Raw genomic sequence first — 17,210 nt, 5'->3', positions numbered from 1 at the left:
ATTTATATGTATAACTATGTAGGTTTTTTAATAAATCACTCTGACCATGCTCTCATGAGTTCGAGGCCAGCCCGTGGCAGGGTGAGCACCCGTCAATTAAAAATTAAAAAAATATAGCCCCTGCTTGTTGCTGACCTAGCAACCCGAAAGATAGTTGCATCTATCAAGTAGGAAATAAGGTACCACTTATAAAAAAAGTGGGGAGGCAAGTTTAACTAATTTACGACATTGGAATGAGGAAGTGCCGTCAGAGTGAAAGATGAAGCAGCTGCTCCCCCCTGTGGCCAGAATCAAACATCCCCTCAGGAGAAGGTTAAGTTGCCTCTGCGTTTGTCTCTGTCTCTGTTTTGGTTCGATGTGTTTATGGGCATTGAATGTTTGCCCTATATGTATATAATGTGATCCACCCTGAGTCCCCTTCGGGGTGAGAAAGAAGGGCGGAATATAAATACTGGAAATAAATAAAATAAATGTAAGCTCTCAATTTTAATCTAGGTTTTTAATTTAAATGGATTTTTAAACATGATATAAATATGTTCATGTTGTAAACCACCCTGAGGGGTGAGAAGGGTGGGGTAGAAATGATGTAAGAAATATTTATTTCTTAAAGGGAATGTATGCTGGTTGCTAGTTAACAGGGCTCTATTTTAAGCACTACTTTTTATTGTATTTTTTGAATTTCCTTAGAAACTTCATTTTCTTTAGCTGCCTAAACTGTATTTCAAAATGTTTGATTGATATTTTAAGTTCTTCCAATGCAGGGACTGAAGGCAAATGCTTTATGTGTGCTTGTGTGTGCCTGTGCCTTCAAGTCACCTGTTGACTTATGGTAACCCCATGAATTTTGTAGAATTTTCTTAGGGAGGGAATACTCAGAGGCAATTTGCCAATTACTTCCTCTGAAATATAGCTTTTTCATTAGTAGTGTCCCACCAAGTACTTGCCAGAGATAGCCCTGCTTAGCTATCAAAATCAGACATGATCTGATGCCTTTTGATCATCTAGGTCTCCCTGGAAGGCAGAATTCTTATTGGGAGGCTCTCAGTTATTTTCAGCTCCCACACATCATCATTTATCCCTTTTGCTTTTGCAAACAAGTAACTAGGGACACTGCTAAAATCAGGACTATGAACCAGTTGTGGACACTGACAAATGAAAAGTGAGAACAGCGACTCATTATCTTCCCCACTTTTACTGAAATAATTGACTAGAAAGAATTTTGCTCAGCATGAATTGCACATCCCTAGAAGCTTGGTATTGTAACTGTAGAAGAAGAATCTAATATTTTGCCATTACTATTCATGGTCATGCCAAAACAATTTTCTCACCACCCCAAATCATTTAGAGTGATTTCTTAGCTAGTTTTTCTTCAACTGCATTTTTAACTTCCCCATTGCGCTATCACAGCAACCCTGTGATATAAGTCAGGCTAAGAGAGGATGATGGTTCAGTAGGAGCTAAAATCTGTTTCTCCACTCCAAGTTTAAACAACGAACAACTCTCTACCTTTCAATCAGAGTTTATATGGTACCTTTCAAATGCATCTAACTGGGTTAGTTACTTAACACAGACAGCCATAGAGACGTACTTGTCATTTAATGTTATAGTGAGATTAAACTGACCTAGGACATGATCACATTGAGGCCACTGATGCGGGTTATAGCAGGGGGATTCGCCATGGATTGTGGTGAATTCAGTGGAGAGTGGGGAAGCCATCACCCCATGCCCTGCATTACCCACATCACCCCTATCTCATTCCACTGGGGAAAGCATCATCACCCAGCTTCCCTCCATTGTTCTCTATGCAATACGAGAAGTCTCCCATGTTGCCGGCACAACTATTTATGACAATTTGCCATCAATTCAGGCAGAGCCTGGCCAGAAGTAGGTTGATGTCATGTGACAGGATCTGGCAGCCTCCATGCCCGAAGTGAGGGTGAACTATTGTAGGATGGGCAATTTTACCTATCTGATGAGGTCCCTAGAGAGTGGGAGGAATCCTTTGTTAATGTGGGATTTGTGTATTGATAGTATTTAAATGAAATTTGTGTCTTGCCTGTATTGCATACTGATTGCATCATCCAGAGTGTATTATAATCTGGAAAGAGTTAATTAATTACTAAGAAGCTGTGATGACCTTGATGTGTGGCTTGAACTTGGGAGTGTCCAGACACAAGTGTGTGTGCATTGCTGATCTGATTTGTTCAGTTCTGTGTTGAGTTGAGTGCTGCCTGCCTAGGTGTTAAGTCCTGTGTCAATTGTTTGCATGCCTGTTTGTCTTGATTATTACTGCTTACAGTAAAACTTGTATATAGTTTTACCAACATCTCTGATGTCTCTTTGTTCTGCGTTCCACTGACTCCATCCAACTGCTGCTGCGCTGCATAAATTACTCTGACATCCTTAGCAATGCAGATAGTTCTATCATTCTTTGGAATGAGGAAAATATCATGTGGAGCTCAAAAAGAAAATCAATTTGTACAGGAACAAAAACTGGAACTCTCACATACTTTTTTCTTCTTTTCTGGAGAGGCAAAGACTCACCTTGCGAGTGCTGCATGAAGTCCGTATCATGTACAGTTGAAGCTTCCAGGAAGCTCTGGAGTGATCTTAGTGTTTTTGAAGTGTGGACAGTTTAGTCTGGCTGGATCCAACCCAATACCTATGTTCCATGTAGCTGGCCAGAAGCAGGTCCTTACAGAGGCTTGCTGGTGACATAATTTTTAATGAAGTCTGTAAGAGGTGCTTTTGGCCAGTGCACAGATAGTGGTGGTGGCCACAATGCACTCTCAGCTGGGCCAGCCATCAGGACACCAAAAGGATTCCAGGAATGCTTTCTTGCTGCATTGGGGCAGCTCTGGGCCACAATACTTGAGATTATTTGGGTAAGTGTAGAGGAAAAGTTGAAGTATTTTGGCCACATCATGAGAAGACAGGAAAGATCAAGATGCTGGGGAAAATGGAAGGAAAAAGGAAGAGAGGCCGACCAAGGGCAAGATGGATGGATGGTATCCTTGAAGTTACTGGCTCGACCTTGAAGGAACTGGGGGCGGCAACGGCCGACAGGGAGCTCTGGCGTGGACTGGTCCATGAGGTCACGAAGAGTCGAAAATGACTGAACGAGTGAAACAACGACAAGATGCATCCCCCCACAATCTGTATTTGTTTGGGAAGGATAATAATGCTTTGGATTATTTGAGTAAGGGTAAATGCATTCTCCCTCTACCCCTTCTCCTTTTTGCATGTATTGGAAAGGATAAGGATTCAATATTACAAGCATTTTACTTTAAAAATTCCATCATATCTAGTACAGGACACTCCAAACATACTAGAGAATTGTTCTCTTGCATCAGCTTGAGCATCAAAAGAAAATAAAGTCTTCTCCCCTTGAAGTTCTAAATGAGAGCTGATAAACTGTTCAATAAAACTAACAAAACTGCCAAATATTGTGTGCATCATGTTTGCTATGCTGGCATTATGAATGTCTCAGTCTTTATTTAGGGCATGACTGAATTTCTCTCTCTTTTCTTCTCTCTCCCTGTACATGTGTTTATCTAATATATACACACACAGAGAGGATAGATATATAGACAGACACACACACCACAACTGTGCAGTTCTTTTTTCTTTCAGTGCAGTGAAAGGAAAACTATTAGATTGTGCCATCCGCTTACACAAAAACTGTTAACAGGAAATATAACCAAAGTGGATTAGAAATATGAAATTTGAAATGACAGACAATAAATCTTCCCCACTTGCATTTCTTTGCCAGACAAAGAGGCCCTAGAGAATGTGTATAATACTTAGCATTACAGCTAAACATATCAATGTTGCATTGAATTTTGCTGTATTGACTAGCGTGGATTTGGATTTAAAGCTGCTCTTGCCTTTAGATACAATGCTGTGCACCCCTTAAGCCAACGGTTCTCAACTTTTGTACCTCCTGATATTTTTTACTTAGTTTTCCAGAATCCCTGACCATTGGTCATGCTAGATGAGGCTTCTGGGAGTTATTCTAGTACATACAGAGGTTGAGAACTACTGCCTTAAGCAATTGGTGATCAGGTTGTGAATAAATGCTAGGTTTTCTATAACAGTGAGTGAGCTGGACAGGGACTTTGGAGCAGTTTTTAAGAAAGTTGAGATATAAGGTTCAAGACTGGCAGGCAGGTCATTATGGATTTTACTTACTTGCAAGTTCATCTTAATAAAATAACACAAATGATATAACAACAGCAACAACATACACAGCAAATCCAGAAGGGCCAAAGATGTACAATCCTAAATCCTGGTATTGCTTCTGCAGAGTTTGTTTTCCAAAGGAATTAATTCAGACTCCAGCAATGTACGTTTTTACCTGAATTTTAATGTGTTATGAATAGTTTCTGAAAATGAGGGTAGTTGAGTTGAGATTGATTTTAAGATGAGTATTTTATTGCTGTCAATATCAAATGTTGTTTTGAACAGATGCATTCCATTAATTAATTCTGTTTTACTGTGTGTCTTATAGAGAATGGGCTAATACGATTTGTAAATAAACCAATTAACAAATACTTTCCAACTATTCATGCATTATTGGGAATAGAGCCAATGTAGCAGTAAGTGGGAGAATTTGCTCTGAAAATTATCCATCTGGACAAAGAATTTTTCCTTCTTTTTACTCTCTTCTCTGTAGTGGATGATATTAATCCTTTATGTATTGTTTTCCAGATTTCTGATCCATCCATCTACTGGAATTATCTACACCCAGCCATGGGCTACATTAGATGCAGAAGTCGCTTCCAAATATAACTTTTATGTGAAGGCAGAAGATACCGAAGGGAAGTACAGCTTAGCAGAAGTCTTTATTACTATACTTGATGTCAATGACCACTCCCCAGAGTTCAATGAAAACATCCAGGAAAAAACAATGATAATTGGATCACCAGTGAAAGTAGAGGTGCGTTATGATCCACAATACTTATATACTTGAGTGTATGTGCTGGCGTGAGTCATTATGATAATTTCATTGTGAAGTCATGTTTCATAATAATAACATGTGAACTTGTCAGTATGGTTATTAACTTCTTTCATTATTTTATTCTGCTTTGGAGAAACCAAGGAGCAAAAGTCGTGTATGTTTTTGTTGAAATATCAAGGGAAGATGTCCATAGAAAGACTGAAACCTGCATTTGAGGAGGAAGAAAGGGAGATAAAAAGGGCACTGGTGGACAAACATTGAAATGGAAAGACAGAGCTAGACAGAGGGTCCCTCCAATTCAGGGTGCGATATTTTTATTGTAGTTCTTTGGGTTTTTTTAAAAATATCCAGCTCCTTTGGCAACTCCTAATTTAGGGTGCCACATTTTATTCTCACTGTCTATGGGGCAGGCATGTAGCCGGGGGGGGGGGGGGGATTGAGGGGCTTCAGCCCCCCCTGAAATTCTCAGGGTGGTCTGCGAGAAGGCCTTACATTTATTATTTAAACTGTTATGTTTATTCATGATCACCATGCTCAATATGTCCCATATGCATGGGGGTATTGGGATAATGATACAAAAGGTTTTCTAGGGTAGATCCTCTCTCACCCAGACTCAGCTCCCTCCCCCCCCCCCCCCCGAACCAAAATCCCAGCCCCTCCCGAATCAAAATCCTGGCTACGGGCCTGCTATGGGGTATTAGAATTTGTAGTTCCAATACCAACCAGAACAAAAAAATCCCTGTGACTTCTTTTCCTTTCTTTTAACTTTATTTCTTAGAGTTATAGTGCTATAGTCACTGTAGTGAAATAGCACTTTATACTACAACTATTTCTAATTTTTTGAAAAAGAACTTTGAGAGGAGAAATCTTGCCCTTCAAACCATAGAGTCACCTCAACAAACCATGTCATAGTTTTAAAAGCCCTTGAAAAGCTCTAAGGCCAATACACGAAATAGTCAGAAATAGCCCCTCAGAAGACAGGGCAGGTAAATGAAGAGGTGATAAAAGCCAGGAGAAAATAGAAAAACCCAAGGAGCTTTATCATGAAAACTCACACTTTTTTAACTGGAAAAGCACAAAGGCAGAGCAGTGCTTTAGGGAAAACAGAGCGCTCTTAGGGGACATGGAAGTGAGAGGAAAACAGATAAACAGAGCCAGTGAAATATTTTCAGGGAGGTATAGTTCAAAGAAATGGGATGAAAATTTGGAGGACAGAGAAAACTGAAGTCTTCCTACCACCCAATGTCCTCTGCTATTCTGTTTATTTGCTTTATTTTATCTGGCTTTTCTGACAATTACTGTCTCACGAAGTGATTCAGGCTAAATAGGTGGGAAGCATAGTATAAATGCTGGATTATCAGAACAAACTTTAAAATTGTACACGCCATTACATGTTAATCAGAAATGCTATTTTGGCTATGTTGATGTTGATATGCTTATGTGGTAAATGATAGATTTGTGTAAAGCCAAAAGGAGTGCATCGAATAAGATAGGATAGAATAGGATAGAATGGTTATGTGAGTTGCTGACACCAGTCTTTAATTGCTGGCTTTGGCTTTTCAAAATGAATTCTCTGATTCCTTTCTGCTTTCTAAAAACAAATCCATTTCTTCAGTCTATGTGTGTGTGTGTATTCCAGTATTGCACAATTTCTCAAAACATTTTTTAAAAATGTTTATTCTACCCAGGGAAATGTTAAAATATGCCTCTATTTCCCCACCACCACCAAATTCTCATCAAAAAACCATTTTAGAAATGAATTTTTTTAAAAACCTTGAACATAAACTAGGTGGTTTGTTTTGTATTTCATAACTATCAGATGAATTCTTTTGCTTGACCATGTTAAGATAAATTGACATTCATTAACATTTTCTCTTTGTTTCTTCTCACTCCTCACAAAAACATAGGCAATAGACCAAGATGCAGAAGAACCCAATAACATAGTTGATTATTCCATTATGCAAGCAGATCCAGCCAATGTGTTTGATATAGACCAAAACACTGGGGAAATAAAGCTGAAATCCTACATAAGATCCTTGGACATCATTCATAACATCACCAATAACAAAGATTGCATATGGTCAGTGGTAGTTCAAGCCAAAGATCGTGGCTCTCCTTCATTTAGTACTACGGCTGTCCTGAAGATTGATATCACAGAAGAGGTAAGCAGACAGCACACTAGGGGAAAATGTGAGAGCAAGTTTTTTGCCTGAAAAACAAAACACAGTTAGTAATGCACCAAAGAGATTATATTCAGTATATTGAGTCCTGGTTGAAAAGGAAGATGGGAGTATTTTCAACTGGGAAGCAAATAGTTTTGTCTCCATGCAATGATGTAATATTACTAGGGTCTAGTAACTAGATTTACTTCTGAATGGATTTGAGGATTCACAATGCCTTGGTCCCTGTGGTTGATGATCTGCATCAGGAACTAGATAGAGAGACTGTATCTTCTTGGTTCTTTCCATAGTCAGTTTATCCCAGTACCATTTATGGCAATGGTTCTCAATCTGGTTTCCCCAGATGTTTTTTGCCTTCAACTCCCAGAAATCCTAAGAACTGGTAAACTTACTGGGATTTCTGGGAGTTGTAGGAGGCCAAAAACATCTGGGGACCCCAGATTGAGAACCACTGATTTATGGTATGTTTCAGAATCAGCTGGACACATTGCAGTTGGTTTTTCTTTTTTGCTGGTTCTGTTCCTCCTTGAAAGATAGATTCCTGAAAGTAGTGCTGAAATGATTTTGTTTCAGCATCTGCATGAAACCCCTGAGAAATGTTGTTCATAAGCTGGGAGAGTGGTGTCAGGTGACATTAGACCCCTACCTATATTTGACAACTGAATCCCAGAAGGAAATGGAGATTACGGGTGCCTTTAATAGCACTCAAAATGGGCTGGCAAGCCCATATGGATAAGATGGGAATAATTTGGTCAGTAGGAAAGCTGATCTCAGATTAGAGATGACTTCTTGGGAAGGGGGTGAGGTACCTGCCATAGAAGCAGGTTCTCAATTTTAGAATGCTTCTGAATCTAATTCCATTTCTGGTGGTCATTGTGACTACAACATCCCTTTGCTTAGCATTCTTATGGAAGGCAGGTTTGACTAATGTGATCTCATGGCTGTTAATAGCAGCCACCAGGGCTCCATCAAGCAATCTGCTTTAGATACTGATTTGAATTAATTAAGCCTTGCAAATGAATAATGAAAGAGGTTGAAATTTTCCCCATTCCAAGCTTTAATATCCCTTAAAAATCTCCAGGGCTTTACATGTGGTGCCTACACTCTAGCCTTCAATATATTGCTTGTAATTTCCTCAGTAGCAGTTTGAAAAATAGATTGCAACTCTTCAGTCTCTTGACTTTCTAGACTAGGTTCTGTTGCTTTTTGCCTTCTTATTGTATCTTCATGGCAACTGCATTTACCCCTGTAACCATGGGGCATGAATGTTTCTGTGACCTCTCTCTTGAAGGCTGTTCAACATTTTCAGAAGAAAAAATGATCAGCATATGTCACTTGGAGAATCATTTCAGATGGAAATAGCATGATCAAAACCAACAGCATGCAAATGAGGCCTCCTCTATGAATTATGTACTCAGGCTGTCACTGAATGCATCTGTTCCTCTTTCACTGTATCTGACCCACCCCTCTGTTTCCTACAGACAGAGCCACTGTTTTTTCCTTTTGAAGCAAAAGCTTATTTGACAACATAACTAGAGGTGTCCAGCAGTGTTAATCACGTTGAGTAATTAAACAGCCATATTCTTGATTAACATTTACCACCACAATTAGCGTGAGGCTGCTCCCTTTCAGATGGATGCCTTGAGGCTAGCTGTGGTGCTTTCATCCTTCTAAAGATCTGTTGTTCTTGGAACAATACAGTGATTTTAAAAAAATCCCCAAGGCATTTTAATTGAATGGTTCATTATTGGAAAATGCCACTGATTACAAAACATTTTAAAAGATGTGCCAAAGAACTTAGGCTATTCACTTCCATCTGACCTTGATTACAGATATTTTTATGACAAGATTTTTCTGTGGCCTGGAACCACTAGAGTGATTCCCGATGCCCTGCAAGACCTATTCTGCTTGAATGTGTTAAAAGCCATTAAAATTGGGATTAGAAAGGATGACAGTCATGAACAGACCAAAAGTAGGGACTCTGGCCTACCAAATGCTGGCAGACACCAGATCCCATCAGTTCCACCCAGCACAGTAAGTGGGTGTGTGAAGATCACTGCATTCCCAAAATAGCTAGAAAACTATATATTCCCCACCTCTGAGTCTCAATCCTGAACAAGACAAAACTTTAAAGGAACACTGCTTCTCCCAAACCATTTGGTCACCTGAGGCAGTGGCCACACACTACCTCATAGAGATTACTTTGTCTGCAGGTGTGGTTCAATTAACAGCAAATTCTTAGTAAGTTTCTATTCTTTCTTTCCTCTGTTTGTTCATCAATTCATTGTATATTCAAGAACTATTTTGAGGATGGTTAACAGATACACAAAAATATATAAAACAAAATGCACCATTAAAAGAGTAGTGCGCAATACAGTTTCATAAAATATCTCATGTTATGAAAAATCTAGGAAAATAGAGAACTGTTTGTAGTTAAAATTACAACTCTCTGAAGAGAGAATTATATAACATGTATCTCACAAATAAGAAGCACTTACACACAATTGCTGTCGACCTCACATCTGATAGTGGGAGCGGCCAGAAGAGGACTTACGCCAGTGATGTGAGGTCAGCTTATTCTTACTATATTAGATATTAAAGGAGGGCATCAAAACTGTGCCAGTACAGTTCTTCAAACACTAGCAAATAATGTCTTGGCTATCAGACTTGCAATTGCATTTTGTACTAAGTTTAGATTCTGGGCAATCTTCAGAGGCAGCCCCACATACACTTGATGTTCAAAGATGGAAGTTTTCAAAGCATGGATATTTATAGTCAGAATATATCTATCTAGGAAATACTATGATTTATAAATATTTTCATGTAGATAGATATTCAAAAACATGGAGCGAGAGGGGGATTTCCCCCCAAAATCCAAACATAAATGCCACTCAGCCAAATCTGCACTTACAATCAAAATCACAGCATCAGTACACTTTATATTCTGATAGACAGTATATCCAAAATGATGCTGTAGCTCAGTGGTTCCCAACCTTTTTTTGACCAGGGGCCACTTTGATGAGGGACCACTTTCCAACATTAATACCAAAAGGGTTACGAATAAGTATTTGGTCAACTTCAGATTCAGTTTGGTTATTTTGAGGTACCAATTCAGAAAATTGCATTTGATAATAATAATATTATAATAACTTTATTCTTATATCTTGCCATCTCCATGAAGGAACAGCTTACATGGGGATCAAACCCAGCATAAACAGGATTTCAAAAGTAACACCATTAAAAACATATAACAAATAAACAATATAATTAAAACAATTAAAACGAGAAAAGTAAAAACATCATAAAAATACATCAACTGACAGCATATGTTCATATTTGAGAGAGTAGGGCAAGGGCTTGTGCAAAATGCAGACTATAGGGCCAGGGCTGGGAATAAAGTGCTGGAAAACTCAATAAATTAGGTTTGGGCAGACCCAATCGGGAGCTAAACCATTATTCCAAACATTGGAACATCCAAGTTTTCAAGTCTTTACGGAAGGTGGACAGAGTGCAGGCTAATCTAATCTCCCTGGGGAGGGAGTTCCAGAGCCTGGGGCCACCACCAAGAAGGCCCTCTCTCTCGTCCCCACCAACCATGCATGTTACAGAGGTGGGAGCATGAGAAGGGCCTCCCAGGCATATCTAAGAGCTTGCGTTGGTTTATAGAAGGAGATATGGCTATGAAGATAAGCAGGACCTGAACCATTTAGGGCTTTATAAGTAAAAACCTGCACTTTGAATTAGAACTGGAAACTTATCAACATCCAGTGGAGCTGCTTCTGTAGACCACATCAGCTCTAGTTCCTGATACAGAACATATGCCATCCATTAGTTGCCATCTGCTTACCCACATAAAACCATATTTAATAATCTAGAGCTGATGTGGTCTATCTAATGCAATTTTCTGAATCAGTACCCCAAATAAACCCAGGAACAGGCCTAGCAATGGTATAGTAACAATGAGATTGCAGAGCATATTTTAGTTCTTGGGGACCACTGGTGGTCCACGGACCATGGGTTGGGAACTATTGCTGTAGCTGATAGTATCAGAAGCTTCTGGGATATTTAACTTAGCCAAACTGATCTCTATCCCTTTATTTATTATTTATTTATTTACAGCATTTATATTCCGCCCTTCTCACCCCGAAGGGGACTCAGGGCGGATCACATTACACATATAGGCAAACATTCAATGCCTTTTAACATAGAACAAAGACAAATAAACATAGGCTCCGAGTGTTCCTCGAACTCATGACCTCCTGGTCAGAGTGATTCATTGCAGTGATTCATTGCAGTTGCTCTCCAGCCTGCGCCACAGCCCGAGCCCGATCCTTTTCCTAGCATAGTCAGGGTGACAAAAGCATGAATGGTGGTGGATTTTGTTGTTTTTGTTTTATGTTTTGTTTTAATCCATCTAAAATGGACCTTCATGCCACCTTGTAGTGGTGGAGCAGGATTTCTTAGGACACTTCCATACAGCTCTAAAACTTGAGGCTTAGCAGGTTTAAAAAATCTGCTTCAGTGCAGGTTCTAGTTTACACCGACCTACCCAAACCCTGGCCTTTTCTGAGGGAGGGGGTGGCTACATGCCATCCTGATTGCCCAAGCAATACAGACAGAAACAACAACACACCTGAATAATTATGTTATGCACAGTCTCATCTAATTTTTATTGGACAATAGAATTCTTAAAATGCGCCTTGGATGCACAGCAACTGAGGAAACAATCCTTGTCATTCATTCATATATATATATATATATATATATATATATATATATCTCGAATGCTGGAGGTGTTTTTTTTCTGCATAGACTCCTTTGTATGCAGAGTGTAAAGCTCATCAGGGATAATCTTATTCAGAGAGCCAAAGTGCCTATATAGTAATTGTACTCCAGCTACCAGTAAATCTCAAAAACCTTGATGAATCAAATCAGTGGGAAAACACTCCCATTGACTTGGACTTGGTCATATTCTAAGGCTTCAATCTTTGTGCTGTTGTAATTACTTACTGCTACCAGGACCAGTCCTACAATTAAGCAAAGTGAGACGGCTACATCAGGTAGCAAATGCTAGGAGATGGCAGCAAGGGGTTGAGGAAAGAATGATTTCTCACATCCCTACATTAGCCTATCACTCTTGTGTGTGGTAGAGGATGATCTTCCATTAGCAGTGTTGAAGAAAATCAATTCACTCACCCATTATACATAGTAACACCATCTTGTTCTTTCACTCAGGAAGCAAAAGATAATGAGCTTCCCCCACTACACTTCCACTATTGTAGCACCTAACAGGAAGTAAGAAAGTCCGCACAGATATTAAAAATGAGCGGTGCATGTAAGTTTTTCTGATTACTGTAGACATGTGCTATGTGATTTGGTGTAGGCTTTGCCTAACATTCAGCAACGAACTTGTTTTTTTCCAAATCCAATACAAACAATGGAAATCTGTTTTTTTATTGTGTTGCTGTTCAAGAAACAAATACCATCTGCCTATTAGAGTTCACACTCCAACTATGTCTCCAGGCTCAGGGATCCCCAGGTGAAAAACAATACAGGTTTCATCAGGTCTGTGTCGCACCTCAGAATAGTTCACCTTGCTGTAGACACCAAGCCACGCACAGAAGATAGTCTTTTGTAATTTTATTGAGCAAAAGCAGAATATATATAATATCAAAGCAGGCAGGAATATAGTTCCAAAAGTAGTTGTAAAATAGAGTCAATAAATCCAATAATCCATAGACAAGAAGCAATACTCCATTCCCAAAGATACATTAGTCCATAGGTTACAAGGATTCACGAACAGTAGAATTTCCAAAGCAGCAGCAGCATGAAGACATAAACCATCCACCCTGATGAAGCGAGGATTTGCTTTGACAGAGATTTGCCTCTCAACACACCGTTTTTAAAAACAACCCAAAAATGCATTTCTTTTCCCTTCGGTGGCCTCCCGTTTCCCAGCTAATCTCAGGCTTCGCCGAGGCATTCCTTTCCATTGCAAACGATCCACCCGAGAGAGCAACGGGGCCTGACTGTCAAGGCTAAACAGCTTGTTATCATTATCTTGCACTTGAACGGGAGCCTGAGACAGATCAGGCTCATTATTTCCCATGGGAATGCTTCCTTGGTTCTCATCCATGACAGGCAGTTCATCCACAGGCTGCACCTCTGGACCAGCCTGTGTTTGAACTCCATAGTTCCTCATGACATCATCTTGAAATTGATGCATCCCATCATCTGACACCTGTATCTGTAAACCAAAATCCCCTTCCTCATCTTCACTCTGACACTGCTGCTGAGTCACAACAGTCTGGGTGCAGCCAAGAATGCACCATTCCTGCACATGTTGTGCAGGAAGGATAATAATAATTTAATAATAACTTTATTTATATCCCACCCCCTCTCCCCAAAAGGACTGGGGATAGGCAAATGGTGGCCTTGAAGTGTTCTTGACCCCTTATTACCCGCCTTCACGTTTATCACACGGGAGAAGGCTTGTCAAGTCCTCCCTGTTTTTCTCCCTTCTCTATCAGCTGAAAAACCTCTCTTTTTCTCTTTCTCTTTTTCCTCTGCTGCCTCCCCAGCCAAACACTGCTCGCTATTGCTCACTGTCTGCAGCAGCTCTTTCTGGCTTTGCAGCAAAAAAAATGGGACAGGGAAGGATACTTCCCATCCCACATGTTTTTAGCCTTAAAAGAATGTCAAATCGTAGTAGCAGCTCACAAACAATTACTCACCTGTGGTGGGAGCTCCCTCCTTCAGAGTCATTTCAGTGATAGATGGGGTGACATGACAGCCAGAAGTACTTCAACATCATGTGATGAGCTTTGTGCCTCTTCATCATTGAAATGAGCCTGAGTTCTTGGATGGGGGAAATACGTCAATGTGATGAGGCCCTTAGTTTCCAACCATCACCCTCCAAAAAGTCAAAGAAAATGGCAACAAGAGTTGATGTTTCATTACTTTCAGGGTTCTGAAACACAACAGTTTAGCCCACCAAAGAGGTGGCAGTTGCCCATCCCTGCTATACAGTACACCCACAAACCCATAATTAGGATTGCAGTTCTTCTAGGCTTCAGTATTTCCCTCTTTGGTTCTGTATTTCCTTCCTTTAGTCATCTAATTATTTTATTTATTTTATTATGAGCAACCTCAGACACTCAATCAATATTGTGAAGGTAATTTAAAGTTTGTAATACTACAATTTTCTCGTGAAGGGTTAGATATATCAATTAGCTTCTCAGCAGCAAGGCTACACTGAAAAGAGGGTGGTGAATACAGCTGTAGTTTGTGGGCTGTTTGATTATTATTATTATTTTTGACATTTTCAGATCAAATCAAGGGTAAGATCCTATGTGTTAGGCCTCAAGAGACGTCCGTGGACAATATTTGGGATTTGCATGAGTGGCATCGTTTCTACCATTTCTTTAACCATGATGATCTCCACCATTATGTATTGGAAAAGTGTGAAAAAATCCAGACTTCATCCTCTGGCTAAAATCAGGAAAATTAAACGAGGACCACCACGGCATACTGTGTGCTGAACTGCTAAATGAACTGTTTATTCATTTGTCCTTAATATGCCATATATAAACACTTACATTACCTCTTATTTAACACTTGGAATTTTTTAGAAAAGGATTTTTTTTAATTCAACTCAGTTTCTTTACCTCATAATGATGGAGCAGTTTGTTTTATTTTTGTAATGTCTGTAAAAGAGTACTAGAAAGCAGAACATGCTCAGTTTCTGCCCCTTAAAAACTGATTGAACACTCTCCCATTTGAAAATTGAAAACTTAATCTATTGAATATTCAGCGGAGAAAAGACTAATATTTGCTCTGAGAATGCTGTGTTACTTTGGGGGAATTCTAAAATACACCTCAAAGAATAATGACCACCTTTGATATATCGGTGTCCTCTAAAATTATCTCAGAGTAATTTCACATCAACTGAGATGGCGTCTCTTAAAAGAATCCTGGGAATTGTAGTTTATCTTTGTGTTTGGCATTTTCAACTGTTTGTGAGAAATTCCCTTTTCACAAAACAACAACTCCCAGGTTGCCATGGGAAGAGGACGTAACTGTTAAACCAATTTGTAGTATAGATACTGTATTCCCTTGGCTGTACACTATAGGGGCTCCAGTGGTTTTTCTTCCACTTGCAAAGAACAGATGATAAAGTCTTGCATATGAATGGTTCAAAACTATTGCAACATCCCGGGTAAAAGGCTCCACTCTTTAATTTCTATAGTTCAATTCTGTGGGAGCATGCCTTTAGTCTTTTGATATTAAACCTGAATTACAAATGCCAAATTGGAGACAGTGTGTGGGTATAGTGGTCAACCCTGGTTGTCACATATTTTGGACAAATGAAAATGCTGTCTCTGTCTTTGCCCCAGAGTGAGTCACATGTTCTCTTTGTACTCTTTTACAGACTCTCCACAAAGGGCCTATGGCCGCCTTTTTGATGCAAACAAAAGATAACCCCATGAAAGCCTTAGGAGTGCTAGCTGGTGTCATGGGGGTGATGGTGGTGATCACCATCTTGATCTCCACTGCCATGTTCTGGCGCAATAAAAGGTCCAACAAAATCATGCCAGTGCGACGGATCATTAAAAAAAGGCAGAACTATCAACCCAGGACAATCAGGATGGAGTGGCTGAAATTCAAGAGGTCCAGCAGTGCGGCAGAAAAGTTTACAGTTCAAGAGGATGCCAAGAGCCTACACAATGAGAACAGCAATAACAACTTCCAGGTGCCGCCACCTCCACCACCACCTATTGCTCCGGCCCTGCCTCCTGCCCCAGCTTTCAAGACTCATGCCTCTGAATGGAGAGTGCCCACAGTATCAGGATTGCTGAGCCCTGGCAAGGTTATAAGCAAGCAGACGAAGAAAGGGGGCACCACTTGCATGTCACAGAATGCCCTGGTGTCAGAGCTCAAGCAGAAGTTTGAATTGAGAAATGCAGTATCTGGTGAACCCCAGGTTTAGTGCATATCTGTGCTCCAAAAGCTGCATGTCAAGTACATGGGTGTGTCTCCAGGGACATGATGTGATCTGTTCTCTTGTATTTTGTACCAATGTCTCATCTCACAAGCTACACATGCTCACTATTTCATACCAGTATTTCACAGCCATTTGCTTGCACTGTATGCCAGGACATATCCTATTTCACTAAGGAATTGTTTCATCTATAGCACTGAGACAATGCATGATGTAAATTTGTTAACTTCTATTCAGATTGTTGGTACAAAGTCAGTTTTCTGTGACATGCCAATATGATTTATTCTGATTTAGAGCAACATTTGTTTTAAGAAATTTCAGTTCTTAAAAATCCAGTTTGAAGTATATAGAAACCTTGACCTTTCTGCAATATCAAAAAGACTATGGCTGTCCTATTTTCTAGCAGTCTCAAAATGTGGACCATCAAAATTGGTCGGTCCTGGATCTACTTCAGAAATTGAACTGCCCCAGCTAGTATATGGGATCTAGCCTCAAATATAGCCTGCGGGGGGGGGGGGGGGGGGAGAGACATTTGATACTATTAAGCAAATTGATTGTTATGACCCAAGTGAAAAATGACTGATGTAATTTTTGAAAGGTCTTGGATGTTTGGATGTGTATAAAGTTATATTGAGGACAGGAGCAAAGAGCTAAAAAGGGTTGGAAGGTATGCCTTCATTTCAAAGAGACATTTAAGTAAGCACATTTAGGATCTCAGTAGATCATTGTGTCTTTTTCAACAACTTGTGAAACAACATGTCTGAAATCTTAAGCTTCTCCCAATGTTAGCATGCTGGCTTGGCCAGCTATCTTTCCTTCTACAAAACTATGATTGAGTTGAAAACAAGAATGTTATAAAAGGAAATGAATTAGGGCTCTTAAAGTATGAAAACATTGGGGTACTCCCCCCCCCAAATGACTGAAAATTTTAATAATATTTGATTAAATGTCATTGTTATTCACCATCTTGATCCATAGGGAGAGGCTGGTAAGAAATAAAAGTTGTTGCTGTTGTCGTCATCATCGTCACTATTCATTTCAGCATACAAATATTTAAAGGCCTCAGTAT

At 39.7% G+C, this 17,210-nt stretch overlaps 1 protein-coding gene across 2 annotated transcripts in view; it reads left to right on the top strand.

The window, feature by feature from the left end:
• The window catches only part of cdhr1 (cadherin related family member 1), an 80,198-nt gene extending 63,791 nt beyond the window's left edge, over positions 1-16,407 (top strand). The window contains exons 15-17 of one of the 2 annotated variants that reach the window (XM_008114451.3): positions 4,711-4,939; positions 6,868-7,122; positions 15,572-16,407. In XM_008114451.3, the coding sequence (XP_008112658.3) occupies positions 4,711-4,939; positions 6,868-7,122; positions 15,572-16,129 (1,042 nt within the window). In that variant the 3' untranslated portion in view covers positions 16,130-16,407. The other variant, XM_062975817.1, reaches the window with a different exon arrangement.
• Positions 16,408-17,210: the final 803 nt, after the last annotated feature.

Source organism: Anolis carolinensis, chromosome 3 (genome assembly GCF_035594765.1).
Source record: "Anolis carolinensis isolate JA03-04 chromosome 3, rAnoCar3.1.pri, whole genome shotgun sequence".
NCBI lineage: Eukaryota > Metazoa > Chordata > Lepidosauria > Squamata > Dactyloidae > Anolis > Anolis carolinensis.
This window is presented reverse-complemented; position numbering and strand designations above follow the sequence as displayed.